This window comes from Engystomops pustulosus, chromosome 9 (genome assembly GCF_040894005.1).
Source record: "Engystomops pustulosus chromosome 9, aEngPut4.maternal, whole genome shotgun sequence".
Lineage (NCBI taxonomy): Eukaryota > Metazoa > Chordata > Amphibia > Anura > Leptodactylidae > Engystomops > Engystomops pustulosus.
The window spans coordinates 32,089,436-32,105,412 of record NC_092419.1 but is presented as its reverse complement, the minus strand read 5'-3'; the positions used below and the strand labels follow the sequence as shown (position 1 = coordinate 32,105,412).

Here is a 15,977-nt window from a genome sequence, read left to right as displayed (position 1 = left end):
CCTGGCTGAAGCCACTGCGCTTGTGCGGTCCATGCGGCTGCATTCACATTCAGCAGGGGGGGGGCACTGCAGAGGCTACTCGGATCTTAGAGTAGCCTTAGCCCTTGAAGTTCACAGAGGCTGCCTACCTCTGGAACTACTGAAAAAAGTAGTTTCCAGATGGAAGATTTCCTTTAAAGTACCGGACAAGATTCATATCGATGATATCCTAATCCTGATAACTGGGATCCATCTTCATCATTCCATCTAAACATTAACTTCCCCTGGAAGCTGCTTTGCATAGGAGCCGCAGTAATGAGTGACAACCAGGGGAGGTGCCAGCTACACACCTTAATGGATAGAGAGAGAAAAAACATTGGCAGCTATTTAAGGCATAAAATCTCTGCATAGTTTGTCATTGTACAGGGAGCGGATCCAAGGATCATCACTGAGACCCAAATCACTAGGAAGGCGTCTTCTGCACCGGACAAGGAGAACTTGGAGTCGCATTATCATGGGCTGGAAAGATTTTCTAAAATGTAAAAAGTCTGGGGAGAAACAGGTGAGTGGTCACCAAACTACTTAGGCTCCTAAAGTGTTTGCAAATTGCATGAAATGAGTCAATGAATAACTCACAGACGGGAATTCTATAAGGTGCAATTCCGGGCGGCCAACTCCATCTTTTTCGTTTTTACAGGACAATCGTCCGAAAGTTAGAGAAAACATATCTAAGTTATGGATGTGATGCAAAATTGTGAAAAGTTTAAGAAACTAAAAGTGATGTCTTTCTGTAGGAGAGATCAGATATGTGAAGGCATAACTGGGAGCTGTAACACGATGAGAGTTATAATCACAGCTTCTCCAGAAGTTTTTACAGCGTTGATACAGATAGTCCAGGAATTTATGGATGGGAAGTAGCGGCTATTACCCAGAAGTACAAGAAGATATGTACCATGTATGTTATGTATATAATGGACCCTAGTTATTAGATTAGATTTACAGTACAGGCAGTTCCCGGGTTACATACAGGATAGGTTTTATAGGTTTGTTCTTAAGTTGAATTTGTATGTAAGTGGAAACAATTGGAGTTTCAAAATTTATTCAAGATTTATCAATAAAGCTTCATTACAGACACCGTACAGCTGATCATTGTAATCTGGGACTATAGTAAAGCATCCAGAGAGCTTCACCAAAGTTCACAGAAGGTAGAGGGTCCGTCTTTAACTAGGGGTCGTTTGTAAGTCGGGTGTCTTTAAGTAGTAGACCGCCTATACATAGATCCTGCACTTTTCATAGTTAATAGGATTTGTGGGATTGAAATTAGCTTTTTTTGCCTTTCTAAACTAGTTTTGATGTTACAGAGCAAGCCACTCTCCTATTACACATATTATATCCAAATTCTACCATCAGGATGAAGGATTGTAAACCAGGCACACTGATGTGTGCCCCCTCTGGCATGTTTTTCCAAAAAAAAACTTTCATAAATTATACAAATTAGCCTGACGGGCACCAGGCTTTATTGACAACTATGGAGCACAGAGCCCCAAAGGCTCATTTGCATAATTTATGAAGGTTTGATTGTAAAAAAAACAAGGGCATAAGTAGATCCTGACGAGGGGGCACACCAGTATGTAAGTGTGCTTGATCTAAAATCTGTAAAGGGGTGTTATTGTTTGCATTATAAAAACTTTTCCAACATACTTTCTGTTTTTATTCCTCACTGTTTTCTAGATTACATTTTTCATATTGATTTAAGAAAGATTACACGTCTTTTATGGTCAGCATACGGGAGGCGTTATCAATATAACCCGTTAGGAGTAGCATAGTCCAGGTGTATTTTTGATGGTGCTTGAAAATGTTTTTTTTTGTAATATAGATAAATAGAGACTTGGACAGTTTTTATGCTTGTGAGTAAGAAGACTACATTGTGATCTGAATCACTTTGCAAGTTTTTGATCAGTGAGGGTCTCAGTGTTGTACCCCCTAATACACAGAGAAGCTAGTTACACATGTGACCCGCTACTATAGCAGAGATAGCTGAGTACACAACTAGTATACAACTAGTAACTTGTATAACAGACACTGGTTTTCTTGGTCCATTGGGGGGGTCTCATCACAGGGGGACCCCTACTCATCAGAAAGTTATCCTCTAAGACCAGGGAATCCTTTGCTATAGCTGTACAATGTATAATCATATTGTACAGATTCGTCCATGACCCCACACTACACCTCAACTGGAATCCGATTTTTTTATGGAAGCATAACCATTATTTTTCTCTTGGATTTATATGGGAATTAAAATATTATTTCAACAATTGTAGACAAAACCAAGGAGTTATTCTTTAGATCTCTCCTGACTACGACAACTTTATATTTCACAGAAAAATGATCATGGTTATGGCTGATCTCCCATAACCCAACTTATTATTGACAAATTTTATATAGGAGTTGATTGATTTTATAGATTTATAAAAGGAAATTGCATTTGCAGCAATATCCTCCCTGTAAAATCCTATATGACCTTACACTTCTATGGGGATCTTAGTTCAGTTCAGTGAAATGACCCAAGTGTCAAACTTTGTAGCCCATTTAGAATTTAAGTATTGGTTCCGTATGTAAGATAAAGGAAATTTACCATCAAAATTCATGATAAACCAGGGACATTACTCATAGATCCAGGCACTCTGACTGTGGTAATATTCTTATATTTGTTATCTGTGGCCTCCTTCAAAAACAACTTTTAAAATTATGCTACTGGTTCAGAAGTGCTATTTTTGTGTGTGTGTGTGTGGGGGGGGGGGGGGGGCATAACAGTGCCCCACCATGCTCTTGTTTCACAGACTGTTACACTGTGTAGGGTCACTGCCTCCTCCCTCTGCCTGCTGTAATCTCACACAATGGCCGTGGGGGCCTGGGAATGGAAGATATGTTTCTGCACAGTGTATTAGCCTTTGAAGCCAGGGCACAGAACATCATAGGTAACACCCTCCAGAGCACCTCTGGCTCAATAGCACAGTTTTAAAAGTTCATTTTAGATGAAAGGAGGTAATGGATAACAAATATAAGATTCCCTCTAAAATCAACCTTTAAAATTATGCTAATGAGTCAGAAGGGATATGGGTATGTTACAGAAGCTCTCTCACATAGTGGGAGGGAGAAGTGTACAACAAGGAGGGGATGGAGTAATGCCCTCAGAGCCCTTCAGGCTCATTAGCATCATTTTAAAAGTGGGGGCCCATAAAAAACAAATATCATACCTGGGTTTATCATTCATGATTTTGAATTATTCTTAAGATAAATCTTATAATATCCTTAAAATATTGTAATTACTGGAGGCAAGCTATTGAGCTTTATTATGTCAAAAGCACACACCTACCTGGCTATGGGCAGGCAGTCCTACATCTCTATGGGCAGGCAGTGCTACATCTCTATGGGCAGGGGGTGCATGACTTGTTTTGCATATTCCTTGATTTAGGGGTATAAATTCAATATAGAGAGGTGTGATGAGAGGGAATGGCATGGGACTTTCTGAGAAGAATGGCTTGGGGTAATGATAACACAATATTTATTGCATAGGCATCTGCTTATCATGAGTAGTAACTGGACTGTGGGTATTCTTTTGTGGTGGGATCCCATTACCTCTAACAACCCCTATGGGGCAAACCAGTGGAAAAAAATCTGCTTGTTATTCTTTCTGCCACCTCTAGGCAGGAGATCATTATATATGAACGCATTACTTAATTGTAACTTATTAAGAGTTTATTGAGAGCTATAATAATCCCTGTTTTGTGTGCCCCAAATGGGAAGCGGAAGGAACAAAGCATTTTCTCATTGTCTATACAGGCAGTCCCCGGGTTACATACAAGATAGGTTCTGTAGGTTTGTTCTTAAGTTGAATTTGTATGTAAGTCGGAACTGTATATTTTATCATTGTAATCCCAGAAAGAACTTTTTTGGTCTGTGTGAAAATTGGACTTTAAAAATGTTGGGTTGTCATAAGAATCAGGATTAACACTAAAGCTTCATTACAGACACCTGTGATAACTGTTACAGCTGTTTATTGTAGCCTAGGACTAAAGTACAATAAATTACCAATATCCAGAGGTCCGTTTGTAACTAGGGGTCGTATGTAAGTCGAGTGTTCTTAAGTAGGGGACCGCCTGTATAAGAGGACCAACTACAGAACCAATTTTTAAATAAAACGTAAGGTCAAAGGTTATATACTTTACACTTTACATTAACGTAACTATCCTAAACAACTGAATTGTCATATAAGGTTTAATAATATAAATGCAATAAATGGTTATGTATTAACTCTCAAAAAGACTATAGACTTTCACTGGCATTAAATATTAACCCACAGCCGCCATTTATATTGTAAAGCAATCTCCTTCATCACCTTAGACCACCTCACCGAGCCAGCACTCCAGACCACCGGGGTGATTGTCGTTAGATGACCGTATCTTCAAGGAATTTCTCATATGGATGTTTTTACATGGGCTTAGTAATTGTAGAAATGAGGGGTTAGGATAATAGATTGCCAGCAATATATTACATTTCCTTTTCATTACAACAAAATAGTCGCTGCGGTCAATTTAATCCAAACTTTTGACTTCTATTGTGATTAAAGAAGTTTCTGGGAATTTTGTTTCTAAAAAGAAAATTAGATGTTTTTTAGGGTCATGTCTTAAAAAATATTGTGGCAGATGTGAATTTAAAAGTGTGAATTTCGGAAGTCTTACAGTGTTTATTTTTTATTTAGAATTGTGTGGGTGTTATCATGCTATCATCATGTGACGTTGATATCAATCCAACATCATGTGACGGTGTTATCATCCCATTATTATGTGACAGTGTTATGATCCTATCATCATGTGACGATCATCTAGCGGTTGTACAGTGTGGTAGTATTATCATCACATGATGGTGATAACAACATGGTCATCATATAGGGGTGTAATAATCCAGTCACCGTAGAATCGTGTTATCATCCAGTCAGCATATGGCCATGTTATTATAATCCAGTCATCGTATGATGGTGTGATCATGAAGTCAGAGTATGATGGGGTTATCATCCAGTCACTGTATGGATGTGTTATCATCCAGTCATCATATGGCAGTGTTATCTAGCCATGCAGGGATGTACCTAGGAGAGGCTGGGCCCCATAGTAAACTTCTGAATGGGCCACCCCTTCTCCCTTAAAAAAAAAAAAAAAAATATATATATATATATATATATATATATATAAGCCAACCCGAGTATAAGCCGAGACCCCTAATTTTACCATCAAAAACTGGGTAAACCTATTGACTCGAGTATAAGCCGAGGGTGGGAAATGCATTGGTCACAGACCCCCCCCCAGTATGTATACAGCCTGCCCCCAGTAGTATACAGCAGCCCCCAGTAGTATACAGCCTGCCCCCAGTAGTATACAGCCTGCCCCCAGTAGTATACAGCCTGCCCCCAGTAGTATACAGCACTGCCCCCAGTAGTGTACAGCACAGCCCCCAGTAGTATACAGCACAGCCCCCAGTAGTATACAGCACAGCCCCCAGTAGTATACAGCACTGCCCCCAGTAGTGTACAGCACAGCCCCCAGTAGTATACAGCACAGCCCCCAGTAGTATACAGCACTGCCCCCAGTAGTATACAGCACTGCCCCCAGTAGTATACAGCACAGCCCCCAGTAGTATACAGCACAGCCCCCAGTAGTATACAGCACTGCCCCCAGTAGTATACAGCACTGCCCCCAGTAGTATACAGCACTGCCCCCAGTAGTATACAGCACTGCCCCTAGTAGTATACAGCACTGCCCCCAGTAGTATACAGCACAGCCCCCAGTAGTATACAGCACAGCCCCCAGTAGTATACAGCACTGCCCCCAGTAAAGCTTGCCTACAGTAATATACAGCCAGCCCAGCATTAAAAGAAAATAATAAACTTATATACTCACCCTCCGGGGGCCCCGATGTGCAGCGCTGCTCCCCCGATGTCCGCGCGGCTCCTCTTCTGGCTTCGGAGCCCGTCTTCTTTCTTCACTAACTTCGTGCCGGGCGCCGCCATTGTTCTCCCCTGGACGGCGCCTAGTATGACGTCAGCAGCGGCGCGTCATACTAGGCGCCGCCTGGTGGAAAAACATGGAGGCGCCCGGCAGAAGTTAGTGAAGACAGAAGATGGCCGCAGGAGCCAAAAGAGGACCCACGCGGACATCGGGGGAGCAGCGCTGCAGGTCGGGGCCACCGGAGGGTGAGTATATAAGTTTATAATTTTTTTAAAGATTTTTTATGACTGTATGACTCGTGTATAAGCCGAGGGGACGTTTTTCAGCACATTTTTTGTGCTGAAAAACTCGGCTTATACACGAGTATATACGGTACATATTTGTAAACTCACACATTATATACACAGCATATGCACAGACATACAGCATATATACACTGTTGTATATGCACGCACATGTATATCACATATACAAACATACAGCAAATATACACATGCATACAATACCATATACAGACATATAGCATTTACAGCACCCAAAACCCCAGATACTAAGGCCACCCGATGCTTGTGACTAGGGTTGGGAAGTAAGAGTTCTCCTTACAGAGAATGTCAATTAATTCCGCCGTGTAGGGGTTTGGAGACTTATAGCCATGGATGCTCCACTAAGGGATTCTGGGAAAGTATGCAAATATGTTTTCCAGTTTGCGATAAGGAAAACCATGTCTATTTTAGATACCTTCTAAGGCTGCTCCCTTGACTTCAAGAGACCCAGCCAGGTTATAACAGCTCTCTTTACTGTTGGGAATCTGTTTCTTATGGAATAGATTTACTGGTTTGGTTTTAAACCTGCATAATATCATAAGGCTTCTTGTAGGCCATGCTAGATGCTAAGGGAGCTTCTTTCCAAAGTGATTTAAAGAGGCCTGGTTTTCCTTATCCCATCCTGGGAAACTTTTTTGCATATTTTTCCAGAATCCCCAAGTGGAGTGTCCATGGCTATAAGTGTCCATACGCCTACACTGCAGCCTTAAATGGAGTCTCCGTGAGGAGGACTCTTACTTCTCGACGCTATTCACAAGCCTTTCACTCAGCAAAACCAGTTCCCTGCACTGTACTGAAGAGACCTAATCAGGTCAAAACAGTGCTGTCTACAGTTGGGAGTCTGTTCCTTCTGGAATAGATAGACTGGTTTGGTTTTAATCCCACATCATGTCATAAGGCTTCTTGTAGATCATACTTGATGTCAAGGGAGCTGCCTTACAAGCTAATAGAGGGGTGGTTCTCCTTATCCCATCCTGAAATATGTATTTGAAGATTTTCCCAGAATCCACAAGTGGGGCATCCATGGCTTTAAGTCTCCAAACACCTACACCGTGGCCTTAATTAGAAATCTCCGTAAGGAGAACTTTTACTACCTGACCCTAATCACCGTGAGGCAGGGTTATCTCCCAGTCATTTTATGGCTCTGTGATCATGTAGTAATCGTATGGCGGTGTTAATCAGTCATTATATAGAGGTATTATCATGCAGTCGTTATACAGCAGTGCTATCCAGTCATTATATGAAGGTATTATCACCCAGTCACTGTAAGGCAGTGTTATCCAATTATTACCGTATATGGTGGTGTGATCATGCAGTCAGAGTATGGCAGTGCTATCATCCAGTCATTGTATGGCGGTGTAATTATCCAATCACCATAAGGCAGTTTTATCTCCTAGTCACTAGCCTGGCTATAATGTATATTGTGTTATGTGTCTATAACCAATATATCCTGATTAAGAATTCATACACTTTTATCACTGTAGCTACAATCTGATAAAGAACATGCAGAGTTTATCATAAATAATGAAAAAAAAAATTTTTCCCAAGAAATCCCAAGATGAAAATGTGGAACGTGGAAATTGGACTAGGAAATCGGACTACTTGCTGTCTATGATTGGCTATGCTGTAGGTTTGGGGAATGTCTGGAGGTTTCCATACCTTTGCTACAAAAATGGAGGAGGTAAGGCGATTACTATGACTATAGTATGACTATATAACTGTAGCCTGGAAGATGTCTTAACCCTATTTGCATTTTCCCACTAACTAAGAAAAACACATACCTGGAACATATTACGATAGAGCCACCAGTAGATTAACCATTTACTTTTCAATTTTCCTTAACTTTTAGCCTCGAACACTGTTTCTCTAGGAATGCTTCGCATAGAGAATTAGTCCCTTGATGTTTGTAATAATTCAAGATTCCCAAGATCAAACCCTTCCCTTATCATAATGTTATGTCTATTGACATACCACAGCACAATGAAAGGGATACCCCTTAGATTACATGCACACAGAACATAGTTTGATATGGAGTCTGACACGGGTGTCTTCCTAGAGTGGAAGTTCAGCTTTCTAATAATTTAGATCTAGATGCCCAAGACCAAGGTCCATTTTCAGCCAAAAAGGTTGGATAGTTTCTTCAGATCTTCACTCGATCCTTGCGGCAACTGTTTATCACGAATTCTCATGAACGTTAGTCTATGAGTGATCCGTGAAATAAGGATTTAGTCTAGTGCATGCTCTACAGAATGGTCATATGGTCCATTAAAACAACAGCCTGGGCACTGTGCCATCAAAAATTATTGCAATTAGTGCAGCTGTGTCCATTAAAAAAAGTCCTCTTTTTCAACGTTATGGGAATGAACCCTAAATGTCAAGATCGGATGACCTTTAATCACAATCAGAACTGGCTGATCATACCCTTATATATCAAACAATGGAATGAATGGAGGTCACTAGACAAAAGAATGCATGCATGTCTGACTGGGTCTCCTTGAGCTCACCAGATAAAATTTAGGTGGGGGACAGGAATGGTTTGGCAGGGTTATTCAGAAAAAATAAAAAAGGAAACCCCTGTGACATTGAAGTGACGATCCTGGTTCAACGTAACCAATGCAACAACAAATCCACCTATGGAAGAAGCAATTAAACAATTGGAAGCCGACCAAGAAAGAGACATAACATCAACAGAAGACGAAAAAAGGAGTGTAGGCTAAATTTTAGTGGGGGCCTTCCGTTCATCATCCTCTAGAAAATAAAGCCTACTGTCCTTCAAATTGAGTTTTCTTCTGCTTGACCATCATGGTGTTAGAGGCTGGGTGTGCCGAAGGATTCTTTGGTTCTCTGGTAGACCAGTCCGACCCTGGACTGCATAAGTAGTGGCAGTGTTTGCTGCATATGAACAATCATGTTATGCATTTTCATACTCCCATGTTGTTAAGTAAAGTATGCATATACTTAGTATATATGAATTTCAAGTGATTTAAATGGCAAAAATTTGACACATTGCCAAAATTATTGGTTTTTGGACTTTCTCTTGTTACGGAGGGGAAAGTTTAGAGATCATGTTGGTGGTCTCATGACATCACACCTTACTATGTAGACCAGCATATCTCCAGGATCTATACTACGCACTGACCTACAATTGTCAATACTGAAGGAGTTATTATGTGGCTCACGGCTCTCCACACATTGATGGATGATATCTTTAATCCTGACTTCATGTACTCAAGCCTTGGTCGATAAGTTGTACGTTCTTTGCTTGTTCAATGCCCAGTTAATCAGTGACAGCCTTTACATGTTAGCTTAAACCTTCACAATGAGCATCGGACAGTAGATATGAGACAATGTACTGATCTGCAGGGGAACAGGTCATGCAGATTTATCAGTCTCGGAATAATTGGTGCAACAGTCCGGAAAAAGTTAAATAGTCATTAATCTACTTACATAACCGGCTTAGACCTCAGAGGACAAAGCATGTTCAGTGCTATCCCATAAATTCTTGAAGCAGACATTGGATTTCACTAATAGATACAATGGTTGCCATCCAGGAAAATTTATAACAAGCTTACATTGTGCACATTATGATATTGTTCTTGGCTTCTCAACAATAAGTACTTACTACAGGTAGCTGATTATCCCTATAGATAATGGGATAAATTTCAATCTATGATATCGATGACCTGTCCCTATGATGGGTCATCATTATCTGATGGGTTGGAGTCCAAAACCAGAAGTCCCAGGAATTCCAGCTTCCTCCACCAGTTTGCTGTGCTATGTCAGAGCTTTGTCACTTCATCCCTGCCCTTACTTACCCGACTAATCTGGATTAACACAGCTTTACCATGACACAGAGAGTGGAGCTATTCTTCCAGGTAGCCAATGTCTGAAAACCATTCTCCCTGCATGGTGAATGCAATGACAAAAAATGTTGAGATATCTGTAATTCCAATTCTTTTTGCTGCTGCAATACACACGAAAACTAAAAGGTGTACAAAAGTTAAACAATCCCCTAGTTACCACTTGCACTGTTTTGTAGGAGTAAATAATGGGTGTCAGAATACTGTGATTCAAAGAAAACAAGCATGTCCCCAAAAACCTCTTAAGTACCAGGCCTGAAAAAAAAATAAGACTGGGCATTTTTAGTGAATTTGCTTACATATTGGTTTAAGGGATAAAACTTATTTTTTTGTCCATAACCTTGTGTCTGCTGCATTTTTTTTTGCGTGTCACATAATTAGGTAAAAGTTAACAAACCCTTTCCCTACCAAATATATATGTCATACGTCCTCACAGGACGAGGAAGTAGGAGGTACATCCCGGATTCTAGGAGCCATAAATAGTATTCAGTGGACCTGAACCACAAAATGTATTAAAAGTTCTCGGCCGCAGCTAAGTTTGGTGGCATCCATTAACTCTTTAAATGCCAGTGGTATTTAAATCACATGACGTTGCCATTTTGGGGAGGATCACATGACCTTGTGGTCTATTAAACCAGTGCTGGCTCTGCTATTCACAGTATAGAGCTGCTTCAGTGGGTAATAAACAGTTACTAACTTCTCTCCAGGGTCTCTGGTTGTCTCAGGGACACGAGAGATCTTACCCTTTAATCAGTGGAGGAGCAGGAGATAACTGCAGCAACAACAAAAGACATTGCTGTAGACAAGGGAACGGACCGCCCACCATATATGACAACTTTTTTATGTGTGTTTTTCACAGTTTTGTATTGAAAATATACTTTTTAGGCTTATTAACTGGTTTTAAATATAAGTTTTTAACTGTTAGTTTTTATTCCTTCAGGGGTATGAGGTAGGACATACTGGGCTAAAGCAACCCGTAGCTTTTGTGTCCTCTATATAAGCCTGCCTGTCAGGGAGAAGAGTGTAAGGCGGGATTGGCCCGACCCTGACAAAACTATACTTCCATTTAACCAATAATCAAATAATGTTGTCTGAAATATTTCTTATATCACAGGTATCATGAAGTCAAATATCAATCTTGTCATACATTTTATTCCACAGGGGCATTTCTCATACCTTACACGATTATGCTGGCCTTCTCCGGTCTTCCACTATTCTTCTTGGAATGTTCTCTGGGACAATTCTCCAGTTTGGGTCCAATTGAAGTTTGGCGGGTTGTACCAATCTTACAAGGTAGATGAGTATGTATGAGTTATCCTAGTTCTTTTTGGAGGTAGAAAATTATTTATTGACATTTTGATTTATTCTAGTATGACATCATTATGTTGATTATGTCTCGTAGTTGGTTATATGTGAAAAGTTTTACGTGCATGTAGGTGGGTCAGAGGGGTCATCATGCATGCATGATTAATGAGATTATCAAGGAATGAGAAATTCTTTCTAATTACACTTAGCTCCTCCGAAGCTCCAGTTCTTCTGTGGCACTGCCCATTACTGCCAGGCCTCTTTTTGTTTACAGAGGCCGGAAGCTCCAGTCCTGGCCACATCCCGATGGCAGTGGTCTGGACAGGAGTGTAATGCCTGGCAGTGACGGGTAGCGGCGCTGGAGCAGGTAAGTGAACTCTTTGTTGTTTTCACTGCCATCCTGTGTATAGTAGGTATACAAAAGAAGATTGCGGCACTCACCAGGGATGCTTCAAAGTTTATTGTAGACAACACAGGTGGTACAGGACGCCAACATGCGGCAAGGTGACGGGCCGTTTCGCGCTGGGCAGCGCTTCCTCTAGCCTCTGACGTCATCCTCCCGGAGCATGCGCATTTTAAGCGCCGGCCCCGGAAGTTTGTCATAGATACATAGCAACAATGCACAACCTTCCGGGGCCGGCGCTTAAAATGCGCCTGCCCCCGGAGGATGACGTCAGAGGCTAGAGGAAGCGCTGCCCAGCGCAAAACGGCCCGTCGCCTTGCCGCATGTCGGCGTCCTGTACCCCCTGTGTTGTCTACAATAAACTTTGAAGCGTCCCTAGTGAGTGCCGCGATCTTCTTTTGTATACCTACCTGAGACTATCTTGCCTCCTTTCTGAGCACCACCTGCGGCTTCACATTACTGCAACGAATGCCACACGTAACTCCAGCTGTACTGTGGTCCAATTGCACATGGAATCACGAGGTGAATGAGAGTAGTGCCAGAGCCACTTTCTTCTTCTTTGGTGACGATCCTGTGTATAGTATTCACTATATAAATAAACATTGTAGTGTATTACCGCCCTCATTATAACATAAATGGAATTTTTCAGAAAGTTGTATCAGTGCCTGTTGGTGAACAATAGATGGTATTAATATCTTCCCGCATATATTTGCTATGTTTGACCATGCTTTCTTGGATTTTGTTTTCAGTAGAAGCATGAGGAAGTTGGCAAAAACATGGTGGCACTGCCCATGGCTTTAATTTCTAATCACAGTAATCCACCCTGAGTGCACAAAGCCTTTTTATAGCTTGGGAAATATTACTGACTTTAACCCTTTTATTGATGTAGATATTGAAAATAAAGAAGCAAATCAAGGAAAAATATTACAGTCCTATGCCTAGAGGCAACATTTTTGGAAATTGTGTAAGGCATTAGAACTTACACAACATAGATGGTCCCTAAATAAGAGAATGTAACATGTAAAATATAGAATAATAATTAGTATATGGTGGCAATTTGTGGAGTCATCTCTAATGATTCATTAACAGGGTTTTTTGGACCCAATTTTTTTACACTGTTGACCTTTCCGCAGAATAGGTCATGACTATGGGTCGGTGTTGCTCTAACAACTTGACCCCGCACCGATCTGCGGTTACATTGCCCTGTTGAGAGCAGCATAGTATAGTGAGGGCGAGTGTTTATATAATTGAAGGATTTATGCCAACATAAAAGACGCTCAGTTTATTGGTGGACACACTCACGTTGGGCAAACAGTTAAGAACAAATATTGATATCATTCTGTGTAACCAGCTATATTTGTCTTGTAACAAGAGCTAATTCTGTGCTTCTTTGTTGGCAAAAAATGTTGACTTGTTAGTTTTGTGTTATTTTTGTGCCACTAGTTTATACGTTGACAGTTATTATTTATTTTTTTCATTTCTAGGTGTTGGCCTCCTCATGGTGACCATCACTACATTTGTAGCCATCTACTACAATGTCATCATTGCCTACAGTTTGTATTACATGTTTGCTTCATTTCAAAGCGTCCTACCTTGGTCAGATTGCTTCAATTGGGCCGATGAATTCTGCAGCAAAGTTCCTCGAGGTAAGTCACAAGAGCACTGCACATTTATTTCTTTTATGATAGGGCATCTACCAGTAGTTTTGACAATGGGAACATTCAGAGAATATTAGGCATAAATTAGCGTTGACCTCTTACCTCTCTCCAATGAACTGCTGTACAAGCCCCTCAAAGTAGCTCAAAGGAGGAAGAGCCTATAGACACTTTCATGTTAAAGGTTTTTAAAAAAAAAAAAAAAAGTTGAGGTCTAAACCCATCAAACCCATTGATTTAAAGGAAATCAACCACGTAAAAAAAAAAAAAATACTCACCTCTTCTCCTCTTGATGTTGATCCAGTGCTGTATGTGTTTAGTCTTGACAACCTGGGATCATCTAGAAAAGAAAGTTATAATTAGCAGAAAAGAGCGCTGGGACAAGATGTCCGGCGCATCGGGCTGCGTATTATGCATGCCCTCGCCATCTCCCTCTCCAATGCTGGAAGAGGGAGGTGAAATCACACGAGGGGCGTGAAAAGAGAAAGGTGCGGTGGCGTGCATAATTAGCAGCCCTGTGCGCCGGACATCTTGTCCCTGCACTCCGTGCTGCTAATTATAACTTTCTTTTCTAGGTGACCCCAGTATGTTAAGACTAGCAATGGACGGTGCAGGGATCAAGGTGAAGAGGAGGGGGGTATTTATAGAGGTTTTTTTTTTACTTGGTTGATTTCTTTTAAGAGTCTGTGCATTGGCTGTGCCTGATACTGTAGCTTTTAGAATTTTTGTTCTACTCAAGATACTAAATTTTCAAATCTGGGAGCATGACTCTCATTGGAATGCTACAGCCCCTCCAACTCCAAAAACCTAATAGTCCATCAATATGCAAGTCCTGCAAATCCACTTTAAGTTCATCAACATTTCTTTATTCCTAAGTATTATTATTGTCCTTCGTTAATGTACAAAATATATGTTCACATATCTCTCATTTCAGTGTCCTGCAACGTAACAATAAATGAGACCATAATAACAGCAAATCTAACTTGGGTAAATGAAAGGAACGTCTCCTGCATAGAAAACACCACTATAAGGCAAGAGGTGGAAGTGCCGAGCAAACAGTACTGGGAGTAAGATGAAACTTTATTATTTTGGTTTATTCTTCATCATAAGTTCATTTGTTGGAATTGTTGATTTTGTGAACCATAGCTGTAATTTGTGAAAATAAATTACAAATAAATTTGTAAAAATAAAAATCATAAAACATTTGCCCATAAATTACTATAATTAAGACAGACTGTAGTTTACAGTTTACATAGTCTACAGTTTACCAAAGAAACAAGGAAACAAAATGTAGTTGAGTCTAAAGGAGCCCATGCACTTTGGATGAATGTCAGCCAAAGTTGCCAATTTCGTTGGGCCAACAATTTGACTTGTATAAAGTCCAAATGTTGCAGCAAAACAACAGACTTGCCTAAACTTCAGCATTGCACGTGGGTTATAATCAGTTCATACATGCACAGATTATAGTGCTGCTAAGGATCCCAATCCCTCCGGCTGCGGGAGACATTGGGGGTCATTAACTGTGGACTTTCAATTGGAAAACTAGCTGTTTTTTTCCTTTCTGCTCCTCTTCCATCTAAATTTATGAAGTGTCGGCACCACAATATTGGTATTTTCCGACACTCTCAACTTGGTCTATCTTTGGGCGCAAAATTTTGGCGCCGCTCGTGAATCGAACATTTTTCTGGTGCTTCTATTTTTTCTGACATGTTTTTGGCGCAATTTGTGGCGCAAAAAAAGAAAGCAGATAAAAGCTGGTCTAGGGAGTTCTAAACCTTTTAGTCCGTGCACCAATTCATTTATCATTTATCCCTTGTGCCACAAACATCCCACTGAAAAATATAGCATCATTTCAGCCCCGCACTCCGTAAAAATTAATAAATGCCCCTCATTGAATCTTGAACAATGAAGTATGGGAATCCAGGGTGCTTAAAAATTTCTAAATTCTTTATTAATCCATTTAAAAGATAAAATGCTTGGTACAAGTTGCTGGAATCCAGGCAAAAAGAAAGTGGGATTGGTTCGCTCATGTTTTTAAGGGTGTCTTCATTTAGTATAATTAACCGAGTTGAAGAGTGTGTGAGACTCAAAATGCGTTGCTTTATGTATGGATTTGAGCACCTTGTACTAATAATGTTTTTCTTTTAAATGGATTAATAAAGAATTAACACATTTTTAAGCATGCTGGATTCTGTTTATTGTATTCTTTTTTTGTCCAATTTCTTATCCTAATTGTAAATGTTAGGTGATGTAAGGATAGGGATTTTGTCAATCTCATAGTTGATAGGGTTGGAAATAGATCCAACAAAGCCAACCTACAGTCCTATGTTATTGATTCACAGAAAAGCAAAAAACAACCAAAAAACTGATGCTAATTGGCCAATCGTAGGAAAAGATGTCATCCCAATCCCAAATCTTCCAGAATAAATCCCTGGAATACATTTTCCCAT

At 40.4% G+C, this 15,977-nt stretch overlaps 1 protein-coding gene across 1 annotated transcript in view; it reads left to right on the top strand.

Annotated features, from left to right (window-relative positions):
* The first annotated feature begins 354 nt into the window (after positions 1-354).
* Positions 355-15,977, top strand: part of LOC140076931 (sodium- and chloride-dependent neutral and basic amino acid transporter B(0+)-like) — a 32,145-nt gene continuing 16,522 nt past the window's right edge. Inside the window, exons 1-5 of the mRNA XM_072123736.1 lie at positions 355-541; positions 7,853-7,985; positions 11,326-11,457; positions 13,357-13,518; positions 14,462-14,594. Of these exons, the coding sequence (XP_071979837.1) occupies positions 494-541; positions 7,853-7,985; positions 11,326-11,457; positions 13,357-13,518; positions 14,462-14,594 (608 nt within the window). The 5' untranslated portion in view covers positions 355-493. The remainder of the gene's footprint in view (positions 542-7,852; positions 7,986-11,325; positions 11,458-13,356; positions 13,519-14,461; positions 14,595-15,977) is intronic.